The 16,136-nt window shown below is 47.6% G+C and overlaps 1 protein-coding gene across 2 annotated transcripts in view; it reads right to left on the reverse strand.

The window, feature by feature from the left end:
* scube3 (signal peptide, CUB domain, EGF-like 3) overlaps positions 1–10,648 on the reverse strand; it is a 61,719-nt gene extending 51,071 nt beyond the window's left edge. For both annotated transcript variants that reach the window (XM_079741581.1, XM_079741580.1), the window contains exon 1: positions 10,314–10,648. In XM_079741581.1, the coding sequence (XP_079597707.1) occupies positions 10,314–10,401 (88 nt within the window). In that variant the 5' untranslated portion in view covers positions 10,402–10,648. The remainder of the gene's footprint in view (positions 1–10,313) is intronic.
* Between the last annotated feature and the right edge of the window lie 5,488 nt (positions 10,649–16,136).

Genomic DNA, 16,136 nt, shown 5'->3' on the forward strand with positions numbered 1-16,136 from the left:
ATCAAAGTAGTGAGCAACAAGTTTAGGCAGCAGAAGTCAAAGCCAGTGCTCTCAGACCAGGATGAATAAACAAAGTGAAAAGTACAAGAACCAGAAAGAAGAAAGGGGGATGTTGGGAAATGCTCAGCCATTTTAACAACTTCCTTGAGGGAAAGTGTCGTTCTAGCTATCGCTGTTGAAACCTTTTGCTTTGGGTTCAGGCACTTCAGAAAAGGAAAGCCACAAATGGCATGAGTCAGTGCGTGAACCCACTGACATCTGCATACTGAACAAAGATATTCTAGGGAAATTGGCATATCAGTTTCATGAAGAACCACATTTCCTTTTCCTTGAATGTAGTTCTGATATTATAGAAATACAATGTATGGATAACAGTTCACAATGTTTTTCCTATTTTAATAATGGCGTGATTTGGGATTTCTATGGGTTCAACAAGAAATATGGCCGTTGACATTTCTGCTTTTAATGTGTTTCAATAACTACTTGAAGTGCATTCAAAACCATCTGCTATATCTGATAAGGTTCATTGCTAAGGAATTCATAACATTGTGAAGATGAACAAGGTATCAAGAGGAAGAATGTCCCAAACTGACCCCAGACCTCTCCATCAGTTTATCTACGCAAAAAACACCAAATATGTTATTATTACTTTATATGATTGACCCTTGGCCATATCAAGGATAGGTAATTATCAAGGATATGCCCTCCAGACCAGAAGCCCATCAGTCCCTGCAGAAGATTAAACCTTTTCTAGGTGTTCTCCAGCGGTCCTCCCATGCGATAGAGAGCGCCCGCCTTGGGGCTATTAGCCACGGAGGTGAGACCTGGTCACATGTGCTTTTCCTCTCTGATTTCTGGCACGGCCCCGGGATAAGTGGCGTCTTTAGCTGGGCCGCTTGAAGAAAAGAGCAGCGGTGGAGGTGGTGCCGGCGAGGGGAGTCGGCCAGGAATAGGGCCGCTCAAGAGGAGTGTGTGTGTGTGTTTGAGTGTGTGTGTGTGTGTGTGTGTGTGTGTGTGTGTGTGAGTGTGTGTGTGTGTGTGTGTTTGAGTGTGTGTGTGTGTGTGTGTGTGTGTGTGTGTGTGTGTGTGTGTTTGAGTGTGTGTGTGTGTGTTTGAGTGTGTGTGTGTGTGTGTGTGTGTGTGTGTGTGTGTGTGTGTGTGTGTGTGTGTGTGTGTGTGAGTGTGTGTGTGTGTGTGTGTGTGTTTGAGTGTGTGTGTGTGTGTGTGTGTGTGTGTGTGTGTGTGTGTGTGTGTGTGTGTGTGTGTGTGTGTGTGTGTGTGTTGTGTGTGTGAGCGTCGCAGGACCCACGGTGTGTAGTTCAAACACAGGGCGATGTTGACTCTGCTTGGCGGGACCCTCGGCTGTTTGCTCGCGCCCCCCCGAAGCATGCCGTCCCGAGACGTCGGCCTTCCTTCAGATACCGAAATAGCCCGAGTGAGGCAGGGACACCCATAGGGTCCACCTTTAGCACGGCCCCCTTTGAAGTCGGGACGTATTAGCAGTCACCGACGCAGCCCCGGCAGCAGTGTTTACCCGTATGTTTTAGAGCGGCCAAAAAAAGGTGTTTGACGATACTCGAGCGGTGTCGCTCCGCATAAGAGTGAAAATAAGCACGATAAATCCCACGCTGTTTTTATTACTTGGTCGTTGCAGCGCCAGAGGAAGGGTGGTGAGTTCAAGACCTTAAAAAGGTGTTCCTGGGATCACTGTGTTTGTGTTACTGTGTGTAATTACAAGGGAACAAGTATTGTAATTATCCATTTAAGCACAACACTTACACTATAGTTAGGGTTGCGGCGGAGGAGGGTAGGGCTATGGTCAGGATAATTGCTTGCGGAGAAGAATAGCCAAGAACAATACGGGGATTGACTTAATGGCATAGTCGCTGGAACCCGGTGTTTCTAGACTTAAAAATCAAGCCTATAAGAAGAAACACTTTAAATGCATAGCAAGATTCTGGGACACATTTCTAAATTAGTACTCAGGACTCAGGATGCAAGATTCGTCAGATGATGAATTGGGTGCACTAGGCAGCTTTAGCCCCACAGCAACGCACCTCTCTAATATTGTATTCCGATACGTAACCTACATTTGAACGCAACGAATCCACTGCAGATAAATCATAGTGACAGGTCAATGGACAATATTGTCACAGGGGAGATGGTCATTGCATAATTGTCACTGGAGCCTGAACCTGTTTCATGTTTATTAACTGCTGCAAGGAAGGAGACTCACCCAACCCCCTCCTTCCAAACACACACGAAAAGAAAAAAAAAAGGGTTTTGATGAAATACGGACGTCAACATGACTGCAGAATTTAGCATTTCTACCACTCTTACCCACGTCTCCTTTCAGCTAATGAAGAGACACACTGTTGGTTGTCCTGCCGAGTGCCTAAAAAGTTGTGAATAAAAATATCAGCTGCTTCCATTTGGACTATTTGCTCTCATCTTTCACACACTCTAAATGTTTAGGAACCACAACCACCGACTGGTCCCAGGCTTTCAGAGAACTGGGATCACAACTTCAAGACCCTGGTGCACCTCCCTGCTGATGTCCAGGATAGGAGTCCCGCCCTAGCCCCACCGTTCACCCCTGGGATGGATTTAGGGGCAACTTTAAAGGGATGAGAAAGTGATAACAGAACAGCTAGTACTTAGGGGAGAAACCTTTCCACCTTACAGGCCCCACTTTCTGGTGACCAGTTTGCACTTACTTACTGTTGGAGCGATTCTCAAATTTCCCCAATTTCTTTTCATTTAATTGCATGTTTAATTGCTAAACACATTTGATTTGACTGTATTTTTGCCCAAACCTACATCACAAGTCTGGAGCCTTTTGAGTTCAACAAGACAGTTGAGTGGCTCTCCATCGAGAGCTCTTCTGGACTCCAAACTTCTTTTAAATAAGACGGCTAGCTAATATGATTCTAGCGTTACTTATGAGTTGTGCAGGGAGACTGGAATGAATGTAAGAAGAAAGACTATGAACACATTTCCCAGGGTAGTGATCTGGCACTTAAAATAAGTTGGTCTTTCCTTGTACTTCTGAGATCAAGCTCAGTTAATCTAGCACGTATGTCACCCATTGAGTGATGACTCACACGCTTCCAACGGCATCCTGAGGAAACGCTGATTACACTAATTAGGTGAATCATTAAGTTCCACCCCCCACCCCCCAAAAAAATGGCTATGATGATACAATAGACTGGATTTAATACCCAAAACCGGCTATTCAATATCCAATTTATGAGAATTATCCGTAACGTGATCTGTCCTTAATGGACGCAGTCGTTCCTGTCTGGGCTATTTTCACGCTTGTTCTTGAAGAGTTTACGACTCCATGGCCCCATGCAGGACGGTTTATACACAAGAAGGGTGGCACTTAAAGCTGCTTTACAGCTTATATTTATACAGCCAGAGCTAACTGACATGACACTCTGCACCCCGCTGCACACAGTAATTACATTCATTGGCGGTCGCTTTAGCAAGATAGTGTGCCAACTTTAAAGATGGCAACATAGCAATTATAGCACCAGTGTGATATTTCGGGCCATTTCCTGTCAAATTAAGGTGTAAGGTAAATGGTTCCCTGTACAAGCCCCGCTTGATCGGACAAAGCTGGCAAAGCTCCATTCCATTAGCCCCCCGTTCCCGTTCCCCCCTGTGTGCTGAGACCCCCAACTCATTCATTTGAACATCCACCTCTCTTATTCAAAATCTGTGGGTTGAATCGGTGTCCAACTGTCTTCCTGGGAATAAGTCAATCCCATGGAAGAAGAAGTGTTAAAACAAACTCATTTCCAGTGAACAAAACAAATGTCAATGTCACTGCTTTTGATTTTATTGTGCTAAAGTAACATTTTGGGATTAAAATGTCAGGATAGTTTTTTGGGACCATGATTAATTATCTGATACTATTTTCTAAACAATAGGAAGCAATATGTTATCAATAGAAACTAGAAAGAATACATCCTTTTACTCTCTTTTTACTCATGGTGATGATGATAATGATGATGAGGTGAAATATATCTGTTTAGCTTCATACCATCTCTTTGTCTGTTTTTAACATTAAACTTGTTCACTTCTCATTGGTTTCCATCTAACGATAGGTTTCATTCATGCCCTACTGTGGTGGTTATCAAGAAGAAGTTTGCACAAGAGCAAGTTTTACAAGCAGTAGCAAAACGCTGAAGTTAACTGCATGCCTTTCCCATGGCTCTATTAAGAGAGGAAGTTTCAAATTCATCCGTGAAGTCATCTCAGTACCCAGAGATCCGGAGACCATTGGCCTGAAAGCCTTCCATATAAATTTCCTTGCCGTTTCTCTTTCTTGATGTGCTGGGTTGGATTTTTCCATTACTAAGCAGAATAAGAGCATTTCCTTTCATTTCCAGCAGTCCCTAAAGCTGGCCCTCACCATCAGGAATGTAAACACATGCAGTCTGTAAACAAGACACTCTCTGCACCCCCCCCTCCCCCCACCCAAAGCCCCATCCACCCCCCTGACAACACTGACCACCACAGACTGGCCTAATGAGGACCCTCCCTGACCTTCCTCCATCTCGGAGAGAGAGAGAGAGAGAGAGAGAGAGCGAGAGAGAGAGAGAGAGGGAGAGAGAGAGACAGAGAGAAAGAGAGACAGACAGAGAGAGAGAGAGAGAGAGAGAGACAGACAGACAGACAGAGAGAAAGAGAGACAGACAGAGAGAGAGAGAGAGAGAGAGAGAGAGAGAGAGAGAGAGAGAGAGAGAGAGAGAGACAGAGAAAGACAGAGAGAGACACACACACACACACACACACACACACACACACACACAGATACTTCTGCATCCCTCAGCCAGGAAGGAGGTGCGGCGGAGGTCAAACTCAACGCAAGGGTCATCCCAAGGCGCAATGGATGCCCGGGGCGGCGCGATCGGTGGCCAATGAAAACAAAGAAGAGGCCGGGTGAGAGGTGTTGGCAGTGGAGGTCAGTCCCGCCAGAGGATCGCTGACCTGTGAGCGGCTGCAGCACTGCGGAGCAAACCTCAGCTCCCCAGAGGAAGAAAGGAGGACGGAGGGCTTCTCAGAGCCAGAGGGGGGCTGTATGGAGGAGCAGGGGTGGGGGGGCCGGGAGGCACCATCAGCTCTCTCACTCAATCCTCCACCTCCCCCGAAAACAACACGGCTGGTGTCAGAACCTCTGCACTCATTGGGCAAACAAAGAGCCCTGCGAGGGCGAGAGAGGGAGAGAGAGAGAGAGAGAGAGAGAGAGAGAGAGAGAGAGAGAGAGAGAGAGAGAGAAAGAGATGAGAGGAGAAGAGAACGAGATATAGAGCGGTAGAAAGAGACTTTACAGGATATTTGGAATTTACAAAGGAAATAGGAGTCTGAGTGATAGTTCTTGGGGAGGCGTTATTCACAGTACCAGGGATATAAGTCTCACAGGCTAGTTTAAAGATAGTGTTTAGATTACAGCCCAATAAATAAATCAGCCCTGCGCAGCCCGGGAAGGCGTGGGGAGTTCCTGCGATCATTACTCTTATCCTAGAGGCTCTCGAAGGGAATGGGCGGGTGTTTGATCTTACTGTTGTGTCTTCACTACAGTGGCCTGTGTCTGTGTGCGTGGGTGCATGCGTGCGGGTATGCGTGTGTGTGTGCATGTGTGTGTATGTGTGTGTGCTGAAAAGCCTCTCATTGACTCCAACCACCCCTCTATCTCAGGTGGTTTGACAGCGGAGCTTCCTGAGCACAATGCTAAGTATGGTGGAACACAGTGGTCCCGGTTGCTGCTGTTAAGTGTGTATTCTGCCACAGGAGGGACAAATGCTGTGGGCACAGAGCTTTATGCTGATTGGCTCCCTGGGGCAGTCACAGACATGGGCAGTGCCCATTAGTTAGGGCTAATGGTACTGCATGCAGAATCCAGTCATGTATCCACACTTGAGGTGCAGAACATTTTTCTAAAAGGAAGACAGAGGCGGTGTGTGCAGAAGCTGCGATCTTAATGAAGAGAACTAAACAGCACAAGCAAGTGGTTTGAACCCAAAAAATCGCTGATCTTCCTGAAACAGACGCTGACAGTACGCTCTTGTCAACACTGTGTTCTCTCTCCTTATTTGACATGTGTCACAATAAACCCACCATATACAGATATGTGAAGAGCTCTTCCCCCGGGCTCTAAATGTAGCACCTTCATCGCTTCCATGACTCCACAGCTCTGAGGACGATGTACAATGGAGGTAGCTGTAGGGGTCGGCACTTTTATCTTTTTGCATTAAAACTTAAGGCACTCCTTCAAAGACTTTCCTGGGATCTGCAATACGCGGGACAGAGCTGTAATCCAGCGCTTTCACCACTTAACTAATGCCAAGATAGTAATCTCTCTCTCCCCCTCTCTTTCCCGCACACTCGAATGTTCTGTAACAACACGCGAGGCGATGCCGGCATCGTCGGGCCGACGCAATCCTGAGCGCCTGCAGGATAAGTGGGTGAAGCGAGGCTGGATTGATCTCGTCTACCCCACTCATCAGTGAGTAAACTCAGGTTTTCCCCCCGGGGCTTAACCTGAGTCTCACGTATAGTACGCCCTGCCAAGTGCTACCCAGGAGCTCTCAGACAGCAGGAGCCAGAACCAGGGCAGCGCCTGCTTGTTGTTGTTTTCCTTTCCTTAATTTCTTTCAACAGGTTACACTTTTTTATTAGCACGTAAACATAAGTCTATAGGGTAAATAGAGAGAAATATATTGAAAATGACAACTTATTGGCAGGGTCTGCCGAAAAGACGTCCCACTGCCGTATAAGCGCTGAATGTCCGTGGGAGCCCCTGGGTCTAAAGAGGTAGAGCTCAGAGAAACGTCCTTTTCCTGTTTGTTTTCCCGATTTGACTTAAGTACACTTCCCAGTCCTTGCGCCCTGAACATACCTTTTTTGCACGAATACTATTCATCGGCCGCTTGCCTCTTGGCAGGCCCAACAGTGGCTCCGGCGCTGAGTTGCTTTAATGCAGATCCAGCATCGGAAAGGATCAGTCCAACAGCTCAACGAATGCCATTGTGCGAGCCTGTCAGGGCGGCTGAGCGAGGCACAGAAAACCCACACAAGTGGAACACGGAGACAGAGGAGGCGATGATAGACGTATGGCAAAGTGTTGTCAGAGCGCTACGGCGGCGGCGGCGGCAGCCTGCAGGAGCCCGCACCCCGCCGCTGGGTGAGAGGAGCGTGGGGCCCCGGGGCCCCGGGGCGCTCTGCAGGAGCCTCTCTCATGCCGCATGTTCACAGCGGCGGGCCAACAGGGAGGCTGAGGCAGAGATGGATCAGCCATGAATAGACGCCGCGCAAACAAACAAAAACCAAATAGTTTGGCCTTTCAGTGTCAAATAAGGTTTTTAGGGAACTGTCCAAATTTCCTAAAAAAACACACAAACACATACACACACAAACAGACACAACACACACTCTTTAACACATTCACAAATGTGAATGTGGCTATGCATGTGCCCTCATGAATAAATAGACGATTAGACACACACTCACGCACATAAGCACACACACGTATAGCCGCAGACACACAGACACACAATAACACACACACAGAAGCACACACACACTAACACACACAGAAGCAGACACAAACACACAAACACAAACATCATACGCACAACAGCATAATCGCGTGGAAGTGAAGGAAGCGTCTGGGGCAGGCAGGCGGTAAGTGGCAAAGGACGGAGAGGAGGCGATGCCTTTGTCTTATAGAAAATTGGCTGATGGGACAAAGTAGAAGTAATGAAGCCAATGCTCGGCCCTGACAGGGTAAAAGGCCCGGCGGTTTCTATACATGTGAAGGGAAGAGGGGAGCGCAGACAATGCAGACAAAGCAATGTTTGTTGGAGAAGAAGAAGAAGAAGTAGAAGAAGAAAAAAATAAGGAAAAGGGGCTAAGTGAGCAATGGGGAAAGGGAAAAGAGGCGGAGGTGGGTGGGTTGGTAGAGGAGGAGGAGGAGGAGAATAGGGGGTAGTGTTGGAGGAGGTGGGGTTGATGGAGGAGGAGGAGAGGGGTGGTGGAGGCGGTTGAGGAGGAGGAGGTGCTTGTGGTGGAGGAGGATAATGTGCTGGCGGAGAATGGAGGAGCTGAAAGAGGAATTGAAGAAGGAGGGAGGTGGATGAGAAGGAGTAGGACAAGGTGTGGTGGAGGAGGTCGATGGGGCGGGCTGGTGGAGAAGGAGAGGGTGGTAGAGGAGGAAGAGGAGGTGGGGGGAGGAGGAGTAGGAGGATGGGGGGTCATGTAGGAGGAAGAGGAGAAGGGGGGGTTGAGGATGAGTAGGAGGATCGGGATAGTGGGGTCAGAAGGGGAGGAGAGGGTGGAGGAAGAGGAGGTGGGAGACGAGGAGGAGCTGGTTGAGGAGGACTAGGAGGATGGGGTTGAGTGGTGGAGAAAAAGGAGGTGGTTGAGGAGGAAGAGGAGGTGGGGGAGGAAGAGAAAGAGGAGGAGGACGGCAGGGGTCTATCCTTCCATCCGACTCTTTGTAGAGGGCTGGTATCTCTAGGTCAGCCTCCCCTTCTCCTCAGGAGGGGGGGCCCTCCTTTCGCCCGAGCCTGCTGCAGTTCCCACAGACGTGGGTGCATGCAAAGGGGAGCCGGGCCTTCACACCACACTACACCCCTCTGGCGGCTCAGAGCTCTCCCCAAGAGCCCCATAGCCCCAGACCCACAGGTCCCGGAGCAGAGGTTACACCAACACAGCCAGCCTGTGTGGCATGTCTGCCCCAACACCAGCCGTTGCCGTGGTGCCACCACGTTACAGCAGAGCACCGTCCCAAATCGGTTCGGAGACGAAGAAGAAAAGAGAGAAAAGTGATTTGCCATGAATGACGTCTTCAGCTGTGCGCTCTCCCTTCCCCTGGCTTCTCGCGGCGGGCTCAGCGAGTCATGTGTATGTGTGTGTTCTCGTGCCGTCGTCTGAGGGCCTTCTCTCGGCGCTCTGCCCAAACACACTCCTCATTTTTCCTTTAATTGTCATTCCCTCCACCACATCCTTCAAATCCTCTTGTGATTCCAGCGTGTGATTCTCTCTTAACGACCGAGGGCTGATGAAACAAAACCACACAAGGGCTCTGCTGTGTGTCTCTTGCTGATAGCCAGGATACGCAAAGACAACGGTTGTCAGACGCATCCACGCTAAATAAATATGGATCGGAAGAATTTTGCGGTTGCGTTTTTATTCGTTGTTCTCCTTCTTCCCGTCCAGCTCTCTTTCTTCCTCTTTCTCTCTACATATCCCCCGACCTCACTACCCACTCTCTTTGTCATTAGCCTATTTTTCAACTTACCCTAACCCTACCACCTAGCTGACAAGCTATGCTGTCCTGCGTGGATTAATACAGAGAATTGGAGATTGGTAAATTTGTACTGGCTTTGGAGGACAACCAAGTTGTCAAGCCTAAAAACAGGTGCATGCATGCTGTCCAATGCTGGTATACAGGGGCTACACTGAAATATGCAATCAGTATTGCACAACGTTAAGGAAGGGGAAAAAGTGGTTCTAATTGCAACATGTAAATATTGAGTTTTCCCACAAGTGGGGGAAGACCACCCAGGATGCAAAATAGTCACCCATTCCCTTTCTCCTTTTGCTCTGTCGACAGCCAATGGGATGTCTTTTTGTGTGTTTAACATCACACACAAAAACCTACTTAACTTGTACACAAAACGCAAGTTGGGGTTGTAATGCTTTGAATTCGTTTCTCTTCCTCTTCTAGAGAAAGAGAAATTAATAAATAAAGAAATTTACTCGGCCAACTGTCATGTCATGTGTGGGTGCCACTTTTCTTGAATTAGATTTTCCGTGTCTGGTCAGTGGTGGTCAATCGGATTTCTCACAAGACAAGTGGGCAACCGTTCAGCAAGACAGTAGACCTATTTGTCCTGCGGTGTCTCTGATTTAGCAAGTACTGAGAGGGCTCCGTGTGTGTTACAGACCGGTGTCAAATACTTGTCTTGGTGGTGACAAATACCCCTGATGCTACCACTACACCCAACTATAGGACTTTCCATTTCAGACTAACGTTATTCACATTTGTAGAAGTTTGTCTCATTATAGTTTAATATTAAAAGGATTATGATACCAATCACATTTATTTAAAAATTCACATATGATTAAAATAACATCATCTATTTTGAAAAAATGTGGCTATTTTATAACACCATATTTTAGCATTGTGTGAAGTTGTAATTATGCATGTGTTTTTATAGTTTGAATTTATTTGTTGATAATATTAAAAGAAAAACGGTGACATGAGGAGTGTTTTTTAACAAGAAAAACTTTAAACTTACCTTGAGAGGTTTTACTTCCTGAAGCTCGAGCACATGAGAGCCAGCAGAAAGCGACCAATCCAAGGCGGATCATAGCGTGCACATACATGTTGCTTTAACTGTACTAGGACGCTAATAGTTCACCAGCGGCTACTATGCAACGGAGAGCACGAAAAGCACACGGGGTTGCTCGAGAGAGTGTACAAAAAAAGAAAAATCCGTGTTACTCCCGTTAGATATTCGCGGTCCTTTTAGCTTTTCTTGCCTGTTTTTTAAGTTTCAAGTGATCTGTAGGATTTGAAGATGGTCCGGGAAACGTGCAGCAGCCAAGGAACTCTCCTCTGTAGTCATGTTCGACCCTGACCAATGTCAATTCAAGAAAGGCAGTGGGAGAGAGAGGGAGTGGAAGAGAGAGGTAGTGGGAGAGAGAGGGAGTGGGAGAGAGAGGGAGAGGGAGTGTGTGTGAGAGAGAGAGAGAGAGAGAGAGAGAGAGAGCGAGAGAAAGAGAGAGAGAGAGAGAGCTTGAGAGATGGAGTGAAGGGGGAGGAGGGAAGAGGATCCGTGCCGTGTGCGCTCAAGTCTGCCCGTGGTCTTCTGTTGAGTCTCTCTTATTGGCCATTTTTTAATGCAGGAATTCCCAGTTAAGTGCCGTGTCCAACCAATTAAGTACTGTTGACATTGACGCGGCTTCTCGGGTGTGAGGTGAGGTATTCACCCTCCCCGTAAAAAAACAGGTTCGCCGCCACCTGCGCACCGGCGGATGGAGTGCGGTGTGGTACAAACGGTGTCTTTAATGAGGAAATATTTCTTCCATCATTTCACTTCAAATATCTACTTTGATATTATCCTAAACATGAAAATCGAGGTTTTTTTTGTTGGAGCTATGCCATATAAAAACGTCTTCTAGTAGGCTGTCAGGTAAGTATATCACAGGTAGGGGTTCATCGGAAATGATCAAGATAAGCTATTGTCAATTAGATGAACAGATACGAATATGCCCCTGATAAAATAAACCATGCTATGTTTGCAATATATTGGATGGAATGGATTTGTTGGTGAAAACAGTTTGTCTATCGTAAGAAACTGGTCTTTTCTTCTTTTGGAGAAAAACTTGATAACATCGGCTGACATTTGCAAAGTTTGAAAGAAAAAAAAGGAAAAGCTAACTGCAAAAGTTTTGGATTGGTAATGTTGATTGATTTTCTTCCAACTAAGTATCAGGAGCCCTAGGGGCCATCTGTGGGCGTAAAACAATTATATGCTTATTATAGCCTGGACTGCCCCTGCATACACAACTACTCCTGGCCATTACACCCGGATGCAGCTCCATCATTCCGGGGACAAATTAAAAGCCATAGGTGTGTCTTTTTAATTCATACTTAATACCAACGGTGAAAGCCTACCAGTCTACGGGTAGAGAAGAATCAGCATGAAAACAAAATTCTGGAGGGCAATTACATTATGTGTCTTCAGGTTTCAGAGACATGCCATAATCATGGGCTCATAATGAGCTCTTCACTGCCCACTGCTGAGCAACGAGGGCCTGAGGGAGACGCAGACTATGTTTGAACTAAGTTCTTTCTTTCTTTCTTTCTTTCTTTCTCTCTTTCCTTCTTTCTTTCTTTCTTTCTTTCTTTCTTTCTTTCTTTCTTTCTTTCTTTCTTTCTTCCTTTCTTTCTTTCTTTTTTTCTTTCTTTCTATTTTATATCGTGTGTGTGTGTGTGTGTTTGTGTGTTTGCGTGTCAGTGTGACATCAATGGCGCACCTTCCTTGTGCGTGGGTCCATAGTATCTCAGCAGACGTTGTTAACCGGGAGCGAGGACAAAAAGATGTCTGTACTTTACAGACAACCGCAACCTGGTCCAGTTTCAGTTGCCGGTTGATCCCTCACCATAGGACTGCATGACACACAACGTTACCCCACACATCTGAGGAGGGGGGCTTGGAAACTCCCAAATTCCCAGTGAACATAACCCTCTCCTTTTGGTACCTGCAGGTAGAGTTTAAGACACCGTACTGGTGTGCACGCTTCAGCCCGGCTGCTGACACACGGTGGGTGACATGATGTTTTTCAGCATTAGGCCTGGGAAGACAGAAAGCATCTGCTACCCCTCCCCCCCTCCCTCCCTCCTACCTCCTATCGGCCAAATCACCTAAATTAATCCGATGCGTTGACGTGCTCTCTGTTTGCATTTTGACTCACGGGAAGATTCCCAATTATGATTCTACTGTTTATTTTGATTTAATCAGAAATAATTGGGGTCGAGCATTAAGGCTGATGCAAGATAACTTACTTCAGTGTGGGGGGGGCGGGGGGCTGCAGTGAGTTTATTTCAAGCGGGGCTGGGGGTAGGTGGGAGAACAAATGTGATATGAGTTCATTGAAGTGTTGTCGGGAATACAAGTCACAAAGGATAAAGGAATGTTTGGAGCCTTCCAGAGTTTGAACCAAAATACCTTCTTTAAGTTCTTTATAAATGTGGTTTACCTTTGATTGTTTGACGATGCTATGTAGGTTATCTTCCCTCGGAGGTGCTGAGTGACGGAGCGCTGCAACCGAACACCCCCTTTGTCACAATGGGCTTAGACGGAATAAAAAACATGCAAATCCCCCGTAAGAATGTGTTGTTGTTATTTTAAAGTCAAGCAGTTCAGTGTAATTAAAATCACAACAGTCAGGGATATGGAAATATCCTGTGTCCCTACTCTCTGGTGTAACCGTGAGCACTTGTACAACCAGATGAGCTCAGAGTCACCGAGGGAGGTTGAGAAAGTCAGAGCACATGGTGGCTCCTAGGGTACGGCTCGAGGCAGCGGATCAGCGGCACTTTGGGCTGTGTGTGAGGGGAGCATCAGGCCACACTATACATCCTCCACTCTATTCTGACATGAAGTGGCACACAAGGGAAGCCAGAGCGATGTTTAATTCACAGCACGCAAGTCATAAAAGTAACTCTGAAGAGCCTGGTCACATTATTATGGGGGATGGGGGGGGTTGTGAGTCTGGGGGGTTGTGAGTGGTTGTGAGTCTGGATGGAATCACAACCAGCTCTAAGGATCCTGCACAGATAATCAAACTGAAATGAGTTTCATTTTTTTCTTTCTCTTATTTTTTTAAAGAATGTTTTTATGCAATATGGGTATTACATTTTCTACAAAGCAGTTAAGCGCAGCCTGTCATGACTCGCTCTACTTTTGATTGAGTGCAATGGTTAAATCACTTTGATTTTTATAATTTACAGCGAGCGTAAAACAAATATCACAATTGTATAAATCATAAACGTATAATAGCAATAATGTCTGAACCTTTATCACTGCCTGCCACATTTTGAAAAAAAACATTTCCAGAACAGACTCCATCCCTAAAGGAAAAGTCTGGAAACCAGATATTTGAGTAAACAAAAGTGACTGACTTTGTTTCATCTCTCCATGCACCTCCCCATATTGCTGTGTTTGTGTTTATGCCTCGGCAGCAGCAGATGCTGTGTTGCTAATTCGCGGTGCGACGTGCGATGGATAGCATTGTACAGGAAGGGGACGTCTGTGATAGGTCGGGATCGTACCGTACGAGCATACTAATGGATAGGAATAGATAGGGGCCCCGCGGAGGCACATAATGCTCTCCTCCAGATGGCATCACATCTCCACTCCTCATTTACCTTCCTCCTCGGCGATACCTACAGCCCAGGTCCTACCTCCCCTTCAGATGAGTTACAGTGCCCAAAACACGAACCCTCTGAACCCGGCTGGCCGTCAGAGTCTTTATTTGGTCAGGGTGGGGGTTGAGGCAGAACACCACCAGAGGCCTAGCAGGGAGGACGGTGGTGGGGTCGAGGGCGGTGGGGGACAGGGGGGCGGGGGTGTGTTGCTCCACGGCCACGGCCAGCGCTGCAGGTAGCCCAGGTGGATCGGTGGTCGGGGACGACTGTGGTCTGAGCGCTTTGGGTACAGCGCTGACCAGCGTCTGGGGCTCGGCGGGCAAGAGATCTGAAGCCAGAGAGAGAGGGAGAGCGGGCGAGAGGGAGAGGGTGGGGGTGGGGGGGGGAAGGAGGAGGAGGAGGGGGGCAGCAGCAGTCGACACAAGGGAAGAGGAGAGGAAATGAGAGTAGAAAAAAGTCTTGAATCCAGCAAGAGAGAAAGAAAGAAAAAACACACTTAACTGAAGCAAACACTTTAGTTCAACTCATGTTAAATGATGAGTGTCTGAAGGATAAAACTCAACCACCATGGCTGCATCAACGAAGGCTTCTTCCAATGTGGTCTGTGTAGAGCCAAGACGCTCAAATGTTCTGAGCAAAAGTGATAGCTGGTGGGAAAAAGAGTGCAGGTTTAAAGAATGGATGAAAAGTAAAAAATAATATCAAGTAAAGGAGGTTGAGCTCAGAGGCCTCAGATCTAACCTTTCAGATTACTATAACAGCAGTAGCCATCCAATCACTTTTTTTTAGCTGGCAATTGCTAGGGGAAACCCGCACCACACATACCATCTACTGTAACCTTATTGGTCAGATTCTTATGGCTCCTCTGCTTTCTGTCCAGTTGGTCCTCGAGGTCGTGCTGCGGTCCTTCTGTCGTAGCCTCACCCTCTTAATATCTATGCTTTGATTGTCCTCCGCCTTACTTGTAATTCACTATGGATAAAAAAGAGCCCATCAAAGAGGAAATCTCTCCGGTGCCACCAGGTTCATGTCCCACACAGGTCGACCTCTTAACCTCTCAGCCTGCGGGCGATATCAGATGAACCACGCTCTCACTCTAATGAGCTCTGTCCCTGCAACGTGCTGTCCTATGGTGGCTTGCTTTCATGTGACGGGCAAAGAGTTTGCCAGGGTTTCCAGTGTTGTTAGAGCACGTTACTTCTACATCTGTGAGGGAGATGAGATACGGATGTGGCATGGATCCTGTGCGGGTGTGTGTGCGCGTTTGGATGCGTGAGTATGAGTGTGTACGTGGGGCTGTGTGTGTGTGTGCTCATGCGTGTGTGTGTGGGTGTGTGTGCGCGCTTGCATGCGTGGGTATGTTTGTGTGTGCATGTCCTTTTGTGTGTGTGTTGGTGCCTGTAGGGGGTAAGGCAAGCCCTCTGGCTGTCTTGTGTACCTCTGTGTACGTGTGTGTTCCAGACAGGCAGGTGGAGGAGGAGATTAGATGATTCTGGTAGACATCGGTCTGCTTCCAATCCACGCCCACCTGGGGAGCACAGTTTGCGCCGTTTCCAACATGTCCTCCTCTGGGAGGAAGACTTCCCTTCAGCAGAGGCATTCCTTGTTCGACTTCAGACTGCCACACCGTCTAACATCATCCTACACACGTGGATAAGGAGGGCACACCGTATCTGGCTGTAGAAATGCGATGCATACACACACACACACACACACACACACACACACACACACACACACACACACACACACACACACACACACACACACACACAATACACTTACACACCCACAGACTTTTACAGGCGTGAGGTAATACCAGTATTTAAACCACGAGTACAAAGTGGCCCTCTGCTGTGCGGTCTCTCCACTCATCTCCCTCCATGCTGACGATCATCTTGTATCTGTTAGGCAGGACGAGGGCCTGGTCTAGTCTGGCCTGCTGCCAGGGCTCCCCACAGCGCCCAGGAGGGGCACAGGGAGGTGAAAGGAGGAGAATGAGGAGGGCTGTAGTTCACAGGGGATGTCCCATGGCATCATTGTCTAGCCCAAGGCGGTTAACGGCGTCGGCAGCTACGCCCACGAGACTAAGCTCCACCGGCTGGCAGCCAGCACGGAGGAATGAAGACGCAAAGTTGGAGATAATAATGATGATGATGATGGTGAAGAGAGGAAGATTAAAGTG

The sequence above is a fragment of the Pollachius pollachius genome (assembly GCF_949987615.1).
Source record: "Pollachius pollachius genome assembly, chromosome: 8".
NCBI classification, from domain to species: Eukaryota; Metazoa; Chordata; class Actinopteri; order Gadiformes; family Gadidae; genus Pollachius; species Pollachius pollachius.